The following is a 19,958-nucleotide window of genomic DNA, read 5'->3' as shown; positions in this document are numbered from 1 at the left end:
GGAAGAGAGAAGAATGCATGATCGTGAGGTGATATAGAGAGCAGCTGTTGCGTCGAGGTATCTCTACCTAAAAATATACATGATCTAAGTGATTGATAGTTGGTATTCAGCAGTCATAAAAGTATGCCTTACTTACTTTGAAGAGCTACAAAATAGTATTTTGTCAGACAGTGTGGTAACTTGACAAGGAATGCCCACACGCATTTCAATATTACTTTCCTTTACTATCAACCTAAGAAATAAATGGTGTACAGCCATGTACAAACGGTACAAATACAGCAAAATGATACAGCCCACTCAACATGTGGTGGAGTCGCATTGTACAGATCCAACATCATCAAAGGGGAAAGGTCACGGTCAATGCCAATAATAACTATGCACACGTGTCCACAACATAACACTTCTCCCCCTTAATTTCAATACCCCCTGTAAGGAAAACATAAGGTTAACAAGTAAACTACATCAGTGATTTATTTTATTTTATTCACAACACTTTAGAACTTCTGCTAGTGTTACTGTAAATGTAAACAAACAAAACATGACAGTCCTTACTTTTCAATTAGGTCTGCTGTTCCAAACAAACACTAACACCACAAGTCTCTCAGTCTCAACTACAGAGTTAGTCTTTCAGGAGGCTTGTGACTACGCTGTGATCTGCGCAGTACCCCTGGTGTGCCACAAGACACAGGTAAGGCGTGTCCCAGTGGAGCTGGGTCTGAGGGCACAGGAGCGGGTTGGGTGTTTGTGAGAGAAAGTCCATCACCCTCTGCTGGAACCACTGAATGCCCCTGTTCCTCAGATACTGTTTCCTGTGGGGTTTCTACTTGTATACTACCACCCGCAGCTGTTCCGTCTGAAAACATGGTATGTTCTTTGTCATAGCGCAGGCGGATGATACCTGGCAACCAGCGTTGGCTGCTTGTGAAGTTGCGGATGTAGACAGTGTCCTTGGGTTTTAACTGTCTCTCCCTCGCGTGGTGGTCATGTCTCTCTTTTTGTTTCTCCTGCTTCCGTTCCACTCGTGCTTTGATGTCCGGACGCAGTAGATCCAGGTGAGCTTTTGGCTTTCTGCCCATCAACATCTCAGCTGGAGCCTGTCCTGTTGTTGTTTGTGGTGTGATGCGGTACTGGAACAAGAACTGAGAGAACTTAGTTGTGATGGTTCCCCCAGTCATCCTTTTGAGCCCCTCTTTCAGTGTCTGCACAGCCTGCTCCGCTAAGCCGTTTGAGGCCAGGTGAAACAGAATGCTGCGGACATGGCAAATCCTGTTTCTCTGCATGAATTCTTGGAACAAGTCACAGGTAAAGGATGTTGTGTTGTCGGACACAAGAGAGTCAGGCAGACCATGGGTTGCAAACACCTGCCGAAGCTTTTCGATGCATGTGGTCGCTGTGATGTTGCTCATGATATGAGCCTCCAGCCACTTGGAGTGTGCATCCACCATGACAAGGAACATGTGGCCCAAGAAAGGGCCTGCAAAGTCTATGTGCAGCCTGGACCATGGGCGGCACCATCTTCTGGTTGATCTGGCACTCAGAACATGATTTCACTTTGTTTTCTACGTCCTGATCCATGTTAGGCCACCAGATGTAAGATCTGGCTAAACTTTTCATCCGGGAGGCACCCGAGTGAGCCTCATGGACCTCATCCATGACTTGTGCACGGCCAAGGGGCGGAACAACCACTCTGGACCCCCAGAGTATGCAGCCATCCTGCACACTCAGCTCAGTTTTGCGCTTTGCATAAGGTCTCAGTCCATAATCCTCTTTGACAGGAGGCCAACCCTGCATAAGGTATATTTTCACTTGGGCTAGGATAGGATCCCGGTCTGTCCACTGTTTGATCTGTTTGACTTTCACAGGTGAGTTTGGCAATCTCTCCTCAGGAGGCACCACAGTTGTGGCGGGCATCTCTGGTAGCGGGAGACGGCTGAGCACGTCTGCGTTTGCATTGTCCTTCCCCGCTCTATACACGATAGTGTTCTGGTAAGCTGACATTTTGAGGGCCAAGCGCTGTATCCTTACTGAAGCCATGGGAGGAATGCATCTTGATTCACTGAAAAGGCTCATCAGTGGTTTGTGGTCAGTGGACATGGTGAAATGACGACCATAGAGGTACTGATGAAAGCGTTTCACAGCAAAGACTATGGCCAGACCTTCCTTGTCTAACTGTGAATAACCCTTCTCAGCAATTGTCAGCGTGTGTGATGCGAATCCAATGGGTTTCTCTGACCCGTCCTCCATCTGTTGAGAGAGTACTGCCCCGACGCCATAGGGCGAGGATTCACATGACAGGATGATCTCTTTGTCTTGGTCAAAATGAACCAGCAGTTGTGCTGATTGTAGTAGTGCGTTCACTTCCTTGAACGCTTTCTCTTGTGCTGGCCCCCACTTCCATTTACAGTCTTTGTGGAGCAGCTGATAAAGTGGAGCCAACACTGTTGACAGCTCAGGGAGGAACTTACCATTGTAGTTCACCATGCCCAGGTTTGGAGCATCCTTGATTGCCATGACTTTGTCCTCCACAGGACACAGAACCTGCACTGTGATCTTGTGACAGAGGTATGTCACACTCTGTGCTTGGAATGTGCACTTGCTACGCTTCAGACGCCCAGCTTTGGAGAATCTCTTTAACACCTGGTCAAGATGGTGGAGGTGCTCCTCCACCTGAACAAGCCTTTGTGCGTGTTGACTGTGACATAAGCTTTTGAGTCCTCATCCAGGAGGTGCTGTTGGTAGGCGTGACACATGTCAAGCTTTGAGAACGTCTTGCCTCCTGCAAGCGTCACAAACAGGTCCTCCACCCGCGGCAGCGGGTAATCGTCCAGCTTAGAGGCCCTGTTGATGGTGAGTTTGTAGTCCCCACATACAGTTGAAGTCGGAAGTTTACATACACCTTAGCCAAATACATTTAAACTCAGTTTTTCACAATTCCAGTCTTAGGTCAGTTAGGATCACCACTTCATTTTAAGAATGTGAAATGTCAGAATAATAGTACAGAGAATTATTTATTTCAGCTTTTATTTCTTTCATCGCATTTTCAGTTCTGCCCACACATTTTCTATAGGATTGAGGTCAGGGCTTTGTGATGGCCACTCCATTCCTTGACTTTGTTGTCCTTAAGTTATTTTGCCACAACTTTGGAAGTATGCTTGGTGTCATTGTCCATTTGGAAGACCCAATTGCGACCAAGCTTTAACTTCCTGACTGATGTCTTGAGATGTTGCTTCAATATATCCACATAATTTTCCTTCCTCATGATGCCATCTATTTTGTGAAGTGCACCAGTCCCTCCTGCAGCAAAGCACCCCCACAGCATGATGCTGCCACCTCCGTGCTTTACGGTTGGGATGGTGTTCTTCGGCTTGCAAGCCAACCCCTTTTTCCTCCAAACATAACGATGGTCATTATGGCCAAACAGTTCTATTTTTGTTTCATCAGACCAGAGGACATTTCTCCAAAAAGTAAGATCTTTGTCCCACTGTGCAGTTGCAAACCGTAGTCTGGCTTTTTTATGGCGGTTTTGAAGCAGTGGCTTCTTCTTTGCTGAGCGGCCTTTCAGGTTATGTTGATATAGGACTCGTTTTACTGTGGATATAGATACTTTTGTACCTGTTTCCTCCAGCAACTTCACAAGGTCCTTTGCTGTTGTTCTGGGATTGATTTGCACTTTTCGCACCAAAGTACGTTCATCTCTAGGAGACAGAATGCGTCTCCTTCCTGAGCGGTATGACGGCTGCATGGTCCCATGGTGTTTATACTTGCATACTATTGTTTGTACAGATGAATGTGGTACCTTCAGGCGTTTGGAAATTGCTCCCAAGGATGAACCAGACTTGTGGAGGTCTGCAATGTTTTTTCTGAGGTCTTGGCTGATTTCTTTTGATTTCCCCATGATGTCAAGCAAAGAGGCACTGAGTTTGAAGGTAGGCCTTGAAATACATCCACAGGTACACCTCCAATTGACTAAAATTGTGTAAATTAGCCTATCAGAAGCTTCTAAAGCCATGACATCATTTTCTGGAATTTTCCAAGCTGTTTAAAGGCACAGTCAACTTAGTGTATGTAAACTTCTGACCCACTGGAATTGTTATACAGTGAATTATAAGTGAAATAATCTGTCTGTAAACAATTGTTGGAAAAATGTATTGTGTCATGCACAAAGTAGATGTCCTAACCGACTTGCCAAAACTACAGTTTGTTAACACAACATTTGTGGAGTGGTTGAAAAATACGTTTTAATGACTCCAACCTAAGTGTATGTAAACTTCCGACTTCAACTGTATATGCACCATGCCGTCACTTTTCAGAATGGGAATGATTGGAGCTGCCCAGCGGGAGAACTGAATGGGAGTAATGATGTTTGTTTCCTGCAGCCACTCCAACTCATCCTCCACATTCTTTTTCATGGCGTAAGGCACTGTCCTGGGCTTAAAAAAGTGAGGCTCGGCCTGAGGATCCACGAACAGCTTGACTGCAGTACCCTGCAATGTGCCAGTTCATCTTTGAAAATCTCAGGGTACTTTTGGATGACATCCTCAGTCACTCGTGTGTGTTCTATCTCACCCCAGTTCAGTTGTATTTTGGTGAGCCAGTCATGCCCTAGTAAACTAGGCCCATTCCCTTTCACCGCCAGGAGCCGTGCTCTCGCTTCCTGGCTGTGGTATGCAATGTCCACCTCTAGAGCCCCCAGCAATGGTATGGTCTCCCTGGTGTATGCACGCAGTCTGATCCCTGCCGGTGTGAGGGTGGAAGCCTGTTTTGAGCCCCACATTTGTTTACATTTACATTTTAGTCATTTAGCAGATGCTCTTAGCCAGAGCGACTTACATGAGCAATTAGGGTTAAGTGCCTTGCTCAAGGGCACATCGACAGATTTTTCACCTGGTCGGCTCGGGGATTAGAACCAGCGACCTTTCGGTTACTGGCACTACGCTCTTAACCACTAAGCTACCTGCCGCCCTAGTAGTTCTCCTCACTGATGACAGAGGCAGAAGCCCCCGTGTCAACCTCCATCCTCATTGCTTTCCATCAACCTCCACTGTAGCATAGATAGGCTCTGCACGCGGCTCACTCATATTAAACATGTTGTAGGAACAATGCTCTTCCTCCTCCTCTGTGCTCTCTAGGTGGTGCCCGGCTGACAACGGCTTCATTGCTGTGAACTTGCCCTGCCCAGCCTGCCTAGCCTCTAGCTTGCTCCTCTCCGTCGCTCATTAAGCTAGCTAGCTAACTGACTACCTCCACTGTTTCTTAGTTAGCTAGCACATCACCCTGTACATGCTGATCAAGTTTTATCCTCGTCGCCAAAAATATGTAGTAACTTGACAAGGAATGCCCACACGCATTTCAATATTACTTTCCTTTACTTTCAACCTAATAAATAAAAGGTGTACAGCCATGTACAAACGGTACAAATACAGCAAAACGATACAGCCCACTCAACATGTGGTAGAGTCGCATTGTACAGATCCGACATCATCAAAGGGGAAAGGTCACGGTCAATGCCAATAATAACCATGCACACATGAATAGTAATCATACTATAACAGACAGCATAGGCAGCAGCTCTATTGAGATAAGATGATGACTTGGAATGAAATAATAATAATAAAATAAAACAAATGTAATATACACAACAACTGAAATATTTATTAAAGTAAAGTAATGTGAATAAATTATGATTAATACGTGATAAGTAGTAATGGGCAGTTACTACCATCATGGGACTTTTATTAATTGTTTTATTCTGTGTTACAGCATTCAACCCACATAATGCATAGTGCATTTAATGTAAAAAATAAATAAATAATCAAACCGAAACTGAACCAACCTCAAAAAGCACTAATCGCTCAGCACTAATTTTGTCCCAGTAAAAATGCTTTGATGTATTTTTTATCTCGTGTCTAACTATCAGTACGGCTGAAAAGACAGGCTGAGTGGGCGGGGAGCTAATAGGTTGAGTGGACAGGGAGCTCACCTTGACTGACAATTCTTTGAAACGCCTATTTCAAGCAACTTGGATGCAGTGAGCAGTGTTGCAGTAAGATCATGAAGCTAGCTAGCTAATTCATCTTGGACAATTTCAGTTGGAACTGGACAGGGCGAGGTCTGGGTACACCTCATAAAATATATACAGACTGCCAGACCATGTTCATAAACCATGACTATCAATGATGTCTAGAATTCCCATTTGGCATGTCTCTTTTGTTGGAGTTTGCATCAGCACTTTCAGATGTGTTGACATGACAACCACATCAGAGTTTTGAACGACCCTCCCCCCTTTTGTTTCATGCTGGCTAAATACCTAGCTAGCCAGTATCTAACAAACACCAGACACTAATGAAAGGGGAAATCTATAAGTATCTTTGCCAGAGATGAATAGGAGAAACCTGCAATTATATTTGCTGACACCCTGCAGTCACATTTTGGCACTAGTAGACTAGCTAGCTATGTAAACCACACCCCTCTGTGAACACGCCTTCTGCGATGATGGTGACGAGGCAGTACTTATTTACATTAGGTGCGAGAATAAGACGTTACCACTGCTGTATTGAAATGAGGGGCTTTATGGGATGACACACAAAGCCCTATATAATTCTGCCTCCTGAATTCAAGTTGTTGACAAGGGGGAGGCGACCAGTAACTTTATGATCAAACTTTATCAATGTACCAGCAACAGTCATTTTTCATACTTTGATCTGGTTTCACCCAAATATTATCAGATTTGATGAAAAATAGCGGATACCTACTTGGTGCTATATAATACCCTTTTTTTAAGGATCTATAAAAAACCATGCTCATACGGTTATAAATGGAGCCTTTATGGTGCTATAAAGAACCCTTTCCTAAGGTTCCATAAAGAACTATAAAAAAAAAAAAAGGTTCTACATAGCACCAAAAAGGGTTCTGCTACCGTTAAAACCCTTTTTTGGTGCTGTATAAAACCATTGTTAATGGTTCTATATAGAATGTTTACAGAGAATGGTTCTATGAAGAACAAAAAACAATTGAGTGGATGACTTCCAAATAAAACCCTATTCCCCCATATGGGCCCTGTTCAAAAGTACCCCCCCCCCCCCCACCTCTCTCTCTCTCTCTCTAGAAGCTCTGATAAAAAGGTATTGTCAGACGTGACTGTCACAAAGTTTACTGACGAGTTTCGAGCTGAAAGTTTTACAGAGGAGAAGGATGAGGAGAGCTATGTAATTACCACATCTAATCCCTTACACGTGGAGAAGGTGAGATTAACCAGTGTAATGTAGGTTGTGTGTGCACACACTTGGTGTTGATGTGTCAGTAAGTAATGCATCTGTCAACTCTCTGCCTTGATGTGTGTAGTTACCTGTGGAGACTGGTAGAGGGAGAAATATTTATGAATACACAACTTTCATTTGGATGTCATTCCATTCATTCTATTCCAGACATTACAATGAGCCAATCCTCACCATTTCTTCTTCCACTGTTCAGATCTCTTGCGTAATGCAGTGTGTTTATGTATTAGTGCATGTTTAGGTGTTTGTACATGTGCTTACAAGTGTCTATTATTGTGGAGTTTTAAACTGTATATGTTACCTAATCTAGGCTGTGTCCCAAATGGCATCCTATTCCCTACAGAGTGCACTACTTTTAACCATTTTACAAATACATTGTAGTCATTTAGCAGACACTCTTATCCAGAGCAACTTACAGGAGCAATTACGGTTAAGTACCTTGCTCAAGGGCACATTGACATATTTTTCACCTAGTCGGCTCATGGTTTTGAACCAGCAACATTTTGGTTACTGGCCCAACGCTCTTAAATGCTAGGCTACCTGCCGCCCTATGGGCCCTGGTCCAAAGTAGTGCACTATATAGGGACTAGGGTGCCATTCTGATTGCAGAATGGCGCCGGAGGGAATGGTGGCCATTTTACGAGATCCTGACCAATTGTGCTATTTTGTGTATTTTCTGCCGCTGATCTTAACTTTTTTTGTACATAATGTTTCCGCCATCGTTTCCTATGACCGAAAAGAGCTTCTGGACATCAGAACAGCTGTCACTAACCTCGATTTGGATGAGGACTTCTACTTCAATGAGTCGGCGGAGAAAGACATATTGATTATCCCGGACCAGGCCCTAATCCCCGACACTCGTAGAAGGCGAAGACGGCGCTTTAGAGGCTGGCGCGTGGGCATCCTGGTGAGACTACGGCGGCGAATGAATAAATCGCCTCTACCCTCTGTTCTATTGGCAAATGTGCAATCGCTGGAGAAAACACTGGACAAGCTCCGTTCGAGACTATCCTATCAATGGGACATTAAGAACTGTAATATAATATGCTTCTCGGCATCATGGCTGAACAAGGACATGGATAATATAAATCTAGCTGGTCTTTCTATGCATCGGCAGGACAGAACGGCAGAGCCCGGTAAGATCAGGTATGTGTCTCTTTATTAACAACAGCTGGTGCACAATCTCTAATATTAAGGAAGTCTCTCGGTTCTGCTTGCCTGAGTTAGAATACCTCATGATAAGATGTAGACCATACTTATTTTTTGTACCTGTCTATTTACCATCCATTTTACCTAATTTCTGACAACATGTCACCTGTGCAACTACAGGGATTAAAACTCTAGATTACCTTTACTCCACACACAGAGATGAATACAAAGCTCTACCCCGCCCTCCATTTGGCAAATCGGACCATAACTCTATCCTGATTTCTGCTTACAAGCAAAAACTCAAACAGGAAGAACCAGTGATGCGCTCAGTATGGAAGTGGTCCAATGAAGCAGATGCAAAGCTACAAGACGGTTTCGCTAGCACAGACTGGAATATGTTCTGGGATTCATCCGATGGCATTGAGGAGTTAACAACATCAGTCACCGGCTTCATTAATAAGCGCATCGACGACGTTGTCCCCACAGTGACCATATGTACATACTGTATACCAACCAGAAGCCATGGATTACAGGCAACATCCACACTGAGCTAAAGGCTAGAGCTGCCACTTTCATGGAGCAGGACACTAATCCAGATGCTTATAAGAAATCCTGCTATGTCCTCCGACAAACCATCAAACAGGCAAAGTGTCAATACAGGACTAAGATCGAGCCTACCAGACAAGCTAAATGCCTTCTATGCTCGCTTCGAGGCAAGCAACAGTAAACCATACGTGAGAGCACCAGCTGTTCCGGACCACTGTATGATCACGCTCTCCATAGCCGATGTGAGTAAGACCTTTAAGCAGGTTAACATTCACAAGGCTGCAGGGCTAGACGGATTACCAGGATGAGTATTCAGAGCAGGTGCTGACAAGTGTCTTCACTGACATTTTCAACCTCTCTCTGACCCAGTCTGTAATACCTACATGTTTCAAGCAAACCACCATAGTCCCTGTGCCTAAGAACGCCAAGGTAACCTGTCTAAATGACTACTGCTCCATAGCCCCCACATCTGTAGCCATGAAATGCTTGAAAGGATGGTCATGGCTCAACAGCATCATCCCAGAAACCCTGGACTCACTCCAATTCTCATACCACCCCAACAGATCCACAGATGACGCAGTCTCTATTGCACTGCACACTGCCCTTTCCCACCTGGACAAAAGGAACACCTACGTGAGAATGCTGTTCATTGACTACAGCTCAGCATTTAACACCATAGTGCCCTCCAAGCTCATAACTAAGCTTAGGACCCTGGGACTGAACACCTCCCTCTGCAACTGGATCCTGGACTTCCTGACGGGCCGCCCCCAGGTGGTGAGGGTAGGCAACAACACATCTGCCACCCTTACCCTCAACATGGGGGCCCCTCAGGGGTGCATGCTCAGTCTCCTCCTGTACTCCCTGTTCACCCACGACTGCATGGCTGCGCACGACTCCAACACAATCATTACATTTGCCGACAACATGACAGTGGTAGGCCTGATCACCGACAATGATAAGACAGCACATAGGAAGGAGGTCAGAGACCTGGCAGTGTGATGCCAGGACAACAACCTCTCCCTCAATGTGGGCAAGACAAAGGAGTTTATCGTGGACTACAGGAAACGGAGGGCCAAACACGCACCCATTCACATCGACAGGGCTGTAGTAGAGCTGGTCGAGTACTTCAAGGACCTCGGTGTCCACATCACTAAGGACCTATCATGGTCCAAACACACCAACAGAGTCGTGAAGAGGGCACGACAACACCTCTTCCCCCTCAGGAGGCTGAAAATATTTGGCATAGGCCCTCAGATCCTTAAAGTTCTACAGCTGCACCATTGAGATAATCTTAACTGGCTGCATCATCACTTAGTATGGCAACTGCTCGGCATCTGACCGCAAGGCACTACAGAGGGTAGTGCGTACGGCCCAGTACATTACTGGGACCAAACTACCTGCCATCCAGGACCTCTATACCAGGTAGTGTCAGAGGACGGCTCTAAAAATGGTCAAAGACCAAAGTTCTCTCTGCTTCCGCGCGGCAAGCGGTACCAGAGCGGCAAGTGTGTGACTAAAAGGCACATGAAAAGCTTCTACCACCGAGCCATAAGACTGCTGAACAGTTAATCAAATGACTACCTAGACAATTTACATTGATCCCCTTAACTTTTTATTTATTTATTTATATTGTTTTGCACTGACTCCCTTGCACTGGCTCTATGCACGCTCAGAGACTCTACCCACACACTCACACATAATACACTGCTACTCCAACACACACACACACACACTACATACGCTCAAAACACACACACACACACACACAAGCATATTGATGCCACACTCACTCACACACATACATACATACACACACACTCACTCATAGACAGACTTTCACAGATACGCTGCTGCTACTCTGTTTATTATATATCCTGATTGCCTAGTCACTTCTACCCCTACCCACATGTACATACTGTATTACCTCAATTACCTCAACTACCTCGTATCCCTGCACAATGACTTGGTACTGGTACTCCTTTTATATAGCCTCGTTCTAGTTGTTATTGTGTTACTATGTCCTTTTTTATTTAGCAAATATTTTGTCTTACTTTTTAACTCTGCACTGTCTGGAATGGGCTCGTAAGTAAAAATGTCACTGTAAAGTCTACCCCTGTTGTATTCGGCACGTGACCAATATAATTTGATTTGAAGTTGAGCTGAGCTGGGGTTGAGCAGAGAGCAAGGGTTGCTGATGGGATGGCCCAATGGGGGCTGCATTCTGATGCACTCTCTACTGTAGATCTGGTTTAAATCCATCTCACTGATGTACTGTAGCTATGTGGCTGTCCACCTTGAGCCCACACAGGTTATCTAGAGAGAGGAATTTAAATAAACCTAAAGCACAGGAGGTTGGTGGCACCTTAGTTGGGGAGAACGGGCTCGTGGTAATGGCTGGAGCGGAATCAGTGGAATGGTTTTCATGTGTTTGATGCCATTCCATTTGCTCCGTTCTGGCCATTATTATAAGCCGTTCCCCCTCAGCAGCCTCTTGTGACCTTAAAGCATCTATTATGGTAGATTTCACATGGGCACTGCTTGTATAGATTGAGGCATTCGGCATTTATGTGACACTTCCAACGTCTGCACACACACACACCTGCTCTGAGACTGCTGAGAGCGGCACCCCTCTTATCATCTGCCAGATTTACCCATGGCGATGGAGGAGCTCACGTGGAACAGCGGTGATTTTCCTCGCCGTCCCTTGCCATCGCCATGCCGACAGAAGCAAACACAAACCTGCTGCTAAATATGCCACTATCTCCCCCTCAGACACTTTCTCTCTTTCTCTCTGTCTCCCTCTGCCTCTCACTGTCTAACCCTATCTCTCTCCCTCTCTCTTTCTATCGCTCCCTCAGCCTCTCTCCCTCGATCCTCATCCCTTTCTCGTCTTCTTTCCCTCAACCTCTCACTTTGCCTCTCCCTCAGCCTCCCCCTCTCTCTGTCTGTATGTCTGCCCTATCGTTCACTTCACCGCCTGCCTGTACTCCATTAGTTATGCTACTTTCTCCCTACCTTCTTCCCTCTTTACCACCCCTTCTACCCCCTCTCTTCCTCCTTCTCTCCCTCCTTCTCGTTCTCTCTCCACTTAACTTGCAGTTATCTGTCAAATTCCATCCTGGCGGCTGTGGTGCTGGAATCAATCAGAGTTGACTAGCTTTCAGCTTATCTCAACCGAAGGTGATAGATTTTCCTTGTTAGGTATAATTTGATGCTCTATCCCATCTCTTCCAAAGCAAATTAAATTGTAGTTGAGTCGAATGGGGCTCCTAGTTTCAGGCTGCCATGAGCGAGCGAGTGTGTGTGTGTAAGAAGAGGGTGTGTGTGTGGGGGTTAGAGAGAGTGTGTCAAATCAAAGCGTATTTGTCACGTGCCGAATACAACGGGTGTAGACTTTACCATGAAATGCTTGCTTGCGAGCCCTTCCGAATGATGCAGAGTAAAAAAAATAATCATTCAAATTAAAATAGTAACACAAGAGGAATAAAATACACAAGATTTGAGCTTTATACAGGCAGTAACAGTACTGAATCAATGTATGAGGTATTTGAGGTAGATACTGTATGTACATGAAGGCAGGGTAAAGTGACTAGGCATCAGGATAGATAATGAGAGTAAAATAAAGAACAGAGTAGCAACATCATATGATGAGTGTAAATGTGTATGTGTGTGTGTATGTGTGTGTTAGAAAAAGAGAGGGATCGAGAGAGCGAGAGAACAAGAGAGAGAGAGAAAGTGTGTGTGTGCATGCAGATCGCTCAAGAGTGACTTCGAAATTGGACGTCTATCCATGTCCTGAGTATGTATGAAAATGCCTTCAAAACCGGCCACTAGGGGCAACAGTGAGCTTGGGTTTTGCTAGGGTGTTGTAGCTATGTGGCTATGTGGGGTGGTGGATGGGTGTAATCCCATGACTCTGGATAAACAATTTGTGTGTTTGATCCCAGTGGTGAACCCTTGTTTTTTTGTTAGTTTTTTACCCTATTCCAAATCTTAACCCGTACCTTAACCAGTGGTGTAAAGTCTTAAGTAAAAATACTTTAAAGTACTACTTAAGTAGTTTTTTGGAGTATCTGTACTGTACTTTACTATTTACATTTTTGACAATTTTTACTTTTACTTCACTACATTCCTAAAGAAAATAATGTACTTTTTACTCCATACATTTTCCCTGACACCCAAAAGTACTTTTTGACAGGAAAATGGTACAATTCATGCACTTATTAAGAGAACATCCCTGGTCATCCCTACTGCCTCTAATCTGGCGGACTCACTAAACACAAATGCTTTGTTTGTACATTTTGTCTGAGTGTTGGAGTGTACCCCTGGCCAATAATAAAAAATAAGAAAATTGTGCCGTCTGGTTTGCTTAATATAAGGAATTTGAAATTATTTATAATTTTACTTTTGATACTTAAGTATATTTTAGCAATTGCTTTTACTTTTGATACTTAAGTATATTTAAAACCAAATACTTTTATACTTTTACTCAAGTAGTATATTACTGGGTGACTTTCACTTTTCCTTGAGTCATTTTCTATTAAGGTATCTTTACTTTTACTCAATTATGAAAATTGAGTACTTTTTCCACCACTGACCTTAACCATTCGGAATGAGTGCTTCAACTTAATGTTTTAACCCTATCCAAAACCTCAACCCTTAACCTTATAAATTTGACGTTTGGAGAAACGTCGACATTTGGCATTTGGAGAAAAGGAACGATACTGAGCAGGAGGAGCAACCCACAGTGTCAAATACACTTCGAAATGTGATGTTTGGAGAAACTTTGAAATGTGATATTTGGAAATGTGGAGAAACGTCTAATTTTGCAGTGAGACTGTGAGAACTTGTTGTGTGTGTGTGTGTGTGTGTGTGTGTTAGTGTGTGAGTGTCTCTCTCTCTGTGTGTGTGTGTGTGTTTCTCCCTCTCTGTGTGTGTGTGTGTGTCTGTCTATGCGCGCATGTGTCTGTGTGTGTGTGTGTAACTCAGCACATCTGTCTCCTCTGCCACTACTCACTACAGTATGGCACACTTTGTCTGAGTCCCAAATGGCACCCTATGCCCTTTGTAGTGCAATGCTTTTGACCAGGGCCCATAGACGGGTGGGTTGTTTAGCAACAAAACCAATGCGTGTGCAACCGTGGAGCGGGATTGGCTTAGAATCAAAGGATTGTTGACAACATGTAAACTATATATCCTCTCCAAATCTTTATTGAACACATAAAGACATTTGCACAATGAGCACTTGTTGTCTCTCAAATACATTGTTACAGTTGTTGGTTAGCTAGCTAGCTAATTTTTTGTCACATTCTCTTACATTTCAAAGATGATGGAACAAAAGCTAACTATAGAAAACGCATGTTCTTTGTTTGTCTTATCTTTTACCAGATCTAATGTGTTATATTCTCCTACATTAATTTCACATTTCCACAAACTTCTAAGTGTTTCCTTTCAAATGGTATCACAAATATGCATATCCTTGCTTCAGGTCCTGAGCTACTGTCACGTTCGTTCAAGGACGGGTCAGACCAAGGGGCAGCTTGATATGCATACATGTTTATTTACAATGAATAAACACACGACAAAACAACAAACCAAACGAAACGTGAAGTCCAAAGGCTGAACACAAAACTAGCCTAAACACGGAACAAGATCCCACAACTAACTAGTGCCAATAGGCTGCCTAAGTATGATCCCCAATCAGAGACAACGAGCGACAGCTGCCTCTTAATTGGGAACCACACCGGCCAACATAGATCTATACATACTAGAACACAAACATAGAAAATACAACATAGAATATCCACACCCTGACTCAACATATAAGAGTCCCCTGAGTCAGGGCGTGACAGTACCCCCCCCCCCCAAAGGTGCGGACTCCGACCGCACAACCTTTACATAACAGGGTAGGGACCGGGTGGGTATTCTGCCTCGGAGGAGGATTCGGCTCCGGGTGTCACGACCACATACTCTCTGCCTCCCTGTTGCGCCCCTGGTCTGGTCTGGACCTCGGCGCTGCTTCCCCTCTCCTTCCTCCCACGATACTCCAAGCCCTGTCTGGACCCTGGTGTGGGAGACACCAAACCTGGAGAGGGGTTGACATCTGGGTCTGGACTGGAACCGCTGACCGGAGCTGGACTGGGCACCGGTGGAGCGTACTGCTCTGGCTCCGGACTGCTCTAGCACCACTGGCTTAGTGCGAGGAGCAGGAACGGGCCGGGCCGGACTGGGAACACGCACCACTGGCCTGGTGCGAGGAGCAGGAATGGGCCGTACCGGGCTGACGACACGCACCACTGGCTTGGTGCGGGGTGCAGGAATGGGCCGGGCCGGACTGGCGACACGCACCACTGGCTTGGTGCGAGGAGCAGGAACAGGCCGTGCCGGACTGGCGACACGCACCACTGGCTTGGTGCGAGGGACAGGAACGGGCCGGACCGGACTGTGGAGGCGGACTGGAGGTCTGGAGCGGAGAGCTGGCACAACCCGTCCTGGCTGGCTGCCCACTTTCGCACGACACGTGCGGGGAGCTGGCACAGAACGCACTGGGCTGTGCATGCGCACTGGCGATACAGTGCGTTTCTCCGCATACCTGGGTTCCTCTATTAACCCCCACTCCTTATGCTGCCTAACTAGCTCCTCTCTCCGTGCCTCTACTTCCTCCTTTTCCCTACGAGCCTCCTGCAGTGCCTCCTCTTGACTGGATCTCTCCCGCTCTATTCTAGCTATAAGGCCCCGTAATGTGGTGGCCTCCTCTCTTACCCTGCGGATCCGATCCCTCTCTCTATCTCGGCACTCCTCCTCCAGTGAGGACTCCTCCAGGAGCCCCCACGAATTAGGGAACATAAACTCATCGTCGTCGTCATCCTCCGACTCCTCAATATAATACTGTTCCCACTCTTCTTCCCATGAACGTAGGGAATCAATCTGGAAACCCACCGGGTGCAGTGGTCGGGGCTCTTCTCTCTCGCTCCCCGACCACCCCTTTAGCCCCCCAAAAAACATTTATTGGGGCTGCTTCTCGGGCTTCCTCCTCGGCCGGTTTCTGTGTTGCCGTTGCTCCTCTCCTGCCTGGGCTTCCTTCTTCGCCCAGGGTCCTTTTCCCGCAAATATCTCCTCCCACGACCACATTTTCCCCACCTGTGTCCAGGGTGTTCGGTCCTCCTGGGCACGCTGCTTGGTCCGTGTTAGGTGGGATCTTCTGTCACGTTCGTTCAAGGACGGGTCAGACCAAGGCGCAGCGTGATATGCATACATGTTTATTTACAACGAATAAACACACGACAAAACAACAAACCAAACGAAATGTGAAGTCCAAAGGCTGAACACAAAACTAGCCTAAACACGGAACAAGATCCCACAACAATAGGCTGCCTAAGTATGATCCCCAATCAGAGACAACGAGCGACAGCTGCCTCTGATTGGGAACCACACCGGCCAACATAGATCTATACATACTAGAACACAAACATAGAAAATACAACATAGAATATCCACACCCTGACTCAACATATAAGAGTCCCCTGAGTCAGGGCGTGACAGCTACAGGCAGTTAGATTTGGGTATGTCATTTTAGGCAAAAATTGAAAAAAAGGGACTGATCCTTAAGAGGTTATTCACTAGTGTTGATTTTTCATTGTAACATTTCATGTGTTGATTCAAGAGTTAAAATAACACTGTAAAGAGTTAAATTAACACTCAGTGTTGTAAAATAACCCCAGCGTTGGTGTTAATAACCAGAGTTCAACCAAACCACACCCATCATTTTCATATTTCCCACCATGCTCTATTGCAGGTAGATTTTTGGAATTCAGTTCAATATCTATGTTTTTGCATGTACATTCATTAATCTTATGCTACTCAAATAGAAATAACAGAAATGTTTCTGAACTATTGCAATCTGTTACTACGACTTAATGCACCCGTTACTGAAATGGTTGTTCTAGTTTAGATGTTTAAGGTAGTCTCATATCTCATTTGTATTGGATTGTCTTAAAAAATGTAATTTTAATGACAACATATTGGTAAAGGTCACAGGACTGAAGATTGCACTCCACACTTAGTCGTGTGTGCTTAGTCCCCTCCTGTACTCCCTGTTCACCCATGACTGTGTGGCCAAACACGACTCCAACACATCATCAAGTTTGCTGATGACACAACGGTGGTAGGCCTGATCACCGGCGACGATGAGACAGCCTATAGAGAGAAGATCAGTGACCTGGCAGTGTGGTGCCGGAATAACAACCTCTCCCTCAACGGCTGTAAGACCAAGGAGCTGATCTAGGACTACAAGAAACAGGTGGGCGAGCACACCCCTATCCACATCGACGGGGCTGTAGTGGAGCTTCAAGTTCCTCAGTGTCCAAATCACTAAGGACTTAAAATGGTCAACACACGTGCACAGTCGTGAAGAAGGCGCAACAGTGCCTCTTCCTCCTCAGGAGGTTGAAAAGGTTTGGCATGGGCCCTCAAATCCTCAAAACATTCTACAGCTGTACCACTGAGAGCATCTTGACTGGCTGCCAATAGCACCACCCTCGATCGCATTGCGCTACAGAGGGTGGTGAGGACAGACAAGTACATCACTGGGGCCGAGCTCTATATCAGGCGTTGTGAAAGGAAGGCCCCAAATCGTTAAAGACTCCAGCCACTGTTCTTTCTGCTTCCGCACGGCAAGCGGTACAGGCTCCTGAACAGCTTCTATCCCCAAGCCATAAGACTGCTAAATAGATAACTATATAGCTAACAAAATGACTACACGGACTATCTCAGTTGACCCTTGTATTTTATTTTGTCTCTATGCACACTCACAGGGCCCTACACTCACACACACTGACACACCAACACACACACATACACTCAATCCATAATTTGCTCACACACACATAATATGTACATACTGTACATTTACACTGACTCTACACACACGCACACCCACTCACATACAATCATCACATAAGCTGCTGCTACTCTGTTTATCATATATCCTGATGCTTAGTCACTTTTCCCCTATACATATCTACCTGTATCACTCCAGTATCCCTGCACATTGTAAATAGGGTACTGGAACTGACTGACCCTTTATATAGTATGCTTACTTTCTCATGTTTTTCTTATTTCTTATTTTTATTTCTTGTGTGTTTTTGTTCTACCTTATGTTATTTTTAGTATTATATTGTTATTGATTACTGCATTGTTGGGTTCAGAGCTTGCAAGAAAGGCATTTCACTGTACTTGTGCATGTGACATTAAAACGTGAAACTTAAAACTTTAAGAAGATACAATGAGCTGAAACAAGCCACCTACGATTCCCTACAAGGGAGCTTCTTGTCCTTGTTGCTAGTTATCTGACTGTTCAGAATCATAACAAAGCACACCTTCCGTCCACATTGATGTGCGTGCATAATTTTTGTGACATTGTTAGCTAACCCATTTACAGTTCTTCAGAGACCCTAAAATGGGTTCCCATATGGCATTGCTCTCAACAACATTATTTGGTACAACTTGCACCTTGATTTTTGTGTAGAGTGAATGCGGTCATGTCAGGTCTATTGACAGGTCTTATCACTGTCACTTCCATGTCAAACTGACACTGTCAAATAAAGTGACACTGTTTATTTGAAGGAATGTATGATTGGTGATGGTGACCCACCTCGTCCTTGTCCTCAACCTGGATGAAGAGGGGCAGGGCGAAGCCCACCTGGGCCAGCTCAGTGATACGCAATCGGTACTCGGAGCTGTTGAACTTGGGGGCATTGTCGTTCTTATCAATCAGCAGGATGGTGAAGGTGGTCATCACCGAGGCATCCGACGGGTTACGGTCATCGTTCAACTCTGTGCCCTAAGGTTGGAATGGAGGGGTAGAAAAGGGGGAGAGGGAGAGAGGTAGGGAAGGAAGGGGTGGGGGGGGGGTATGGAAGGAGGACGGGCAGAAAAGGCAGGCGGATAAGTAGAAGTGCAATAATTAATTTCCAGTGTGAACGAGAGAGCTAGAGAGAAAGATAGAGATACAGTATGTGGTGTTGGAGCTTAAATTGTTCTAGTGGACTGAAAGTGGTCCCAAATAAGCACCCTATTCCCTACATAGTGCACTACTTTTGACCAGAGCCCATAGGGCTCTGTTCAAAAGTAGTACACTATATAAGGTGCCATTTGGGACATTACCAATCTCCTCCAGGTATTTACATCTGTACCTTTATTGGATCAAGCGGAGGGACACAAAGCAATCATAGAAAGCTTCTCTAAGTGGGGGCGCGATGGGGCCCTGACAACAGTATGCTATTTTCCCCACTTCAAATTGTGATTAGCCTACAGGTGTGAACCAACAGAGGGTTCACAAGACCTGACAGAGATCAATGCAAAACAGTACTCAGAAAACTTTTTTTGAAACAAAATCAGTTATATGATGGCGAACATCAGACTTCTCTTTTACTGTTGCTGTTAGCCTAGGCTACTGTTAGCCAAAAGCTAACACTATAGCAACCTGAAAACAACTGCGCTCTGTCTGATGTTGTGGCATTTAGCATCATTCTGATTGGTAAAGCGAGTAGAGTATTATTATTATTATTTCTTTTTGACTATCCGGATTTTCCAAAAAAAATCATGATATTATTTGAATAGTGAAATAATTTCAAATACTAATCTCTAACAAACACATGTTATAAACACAGTTATAAACAAAAAAAACATATTTCAGTTTGTCTGATCCTGAATCTTTTTGTACAGGCCATCTATCTATTTGTGAGTCTAAAGCAGACTACAGGTTCTGGTAGAAAGCAGTCATCAACTAGCCTCGTACAACCACACTGATCTCGTGAGCTTAGATAAATATGTTTAATTAAACATCGCGAGATCAGTTTGGTAGTACGAGGCAAGTCATCAACATTCACTCTGGCAACTGTCCTTTTTCCACAAATCCCTGCACCTGTTCCCCACTCCGGAATTCATAAGAACATCTTCTATTCCTTCATCCTCCCAGGTTGTTCCCAA

General features: G+C 45.0%; 1 protein-coding gene across 1 annotated transcript in view; it reads right to left on the bottom strand.

Moving 5' to 3' along the window:
• LOC311114077 (cadherin-23-like) overlaps positions 1–19,958 on the bottom strand; it is a gene marked incomplete at both ends in the record, with an annotated part of 213,759 nt that overhangs the window by 127,995 nt on the left and 65,806 nt on the right. Inside the window, one exon of the mRNA XM_084189355.1 lies at positions 18,622–18,810. Coding sequence (XP_084045481.1) covers positions 18,622–18,810 — 189 coding nt within the window. The remainder of the gene's footprint in view (positions 1–18,621; positions 18,811–19,958) is intronic.

Source organism: Coregonus lavaretus (genome assembly GCF_964263955.1).
Source record: "Coregonus lavaretus genome assembly, contig: HAP1_SCAFFOLD_660, whole genome shotgun sequence".
NCBI classification, from domain to species: Eukaryota; Metazoa; Chordata; class Actinopteri; order Salmoniformes; family Salmonidae; genus Coregonus; species Coregonus lavaretus.
The sequence above is the reverse complement of the archived record's forward strand: the minus strand, read 5'-3'. Positions and strand labels throughout refer to the sequence as shown.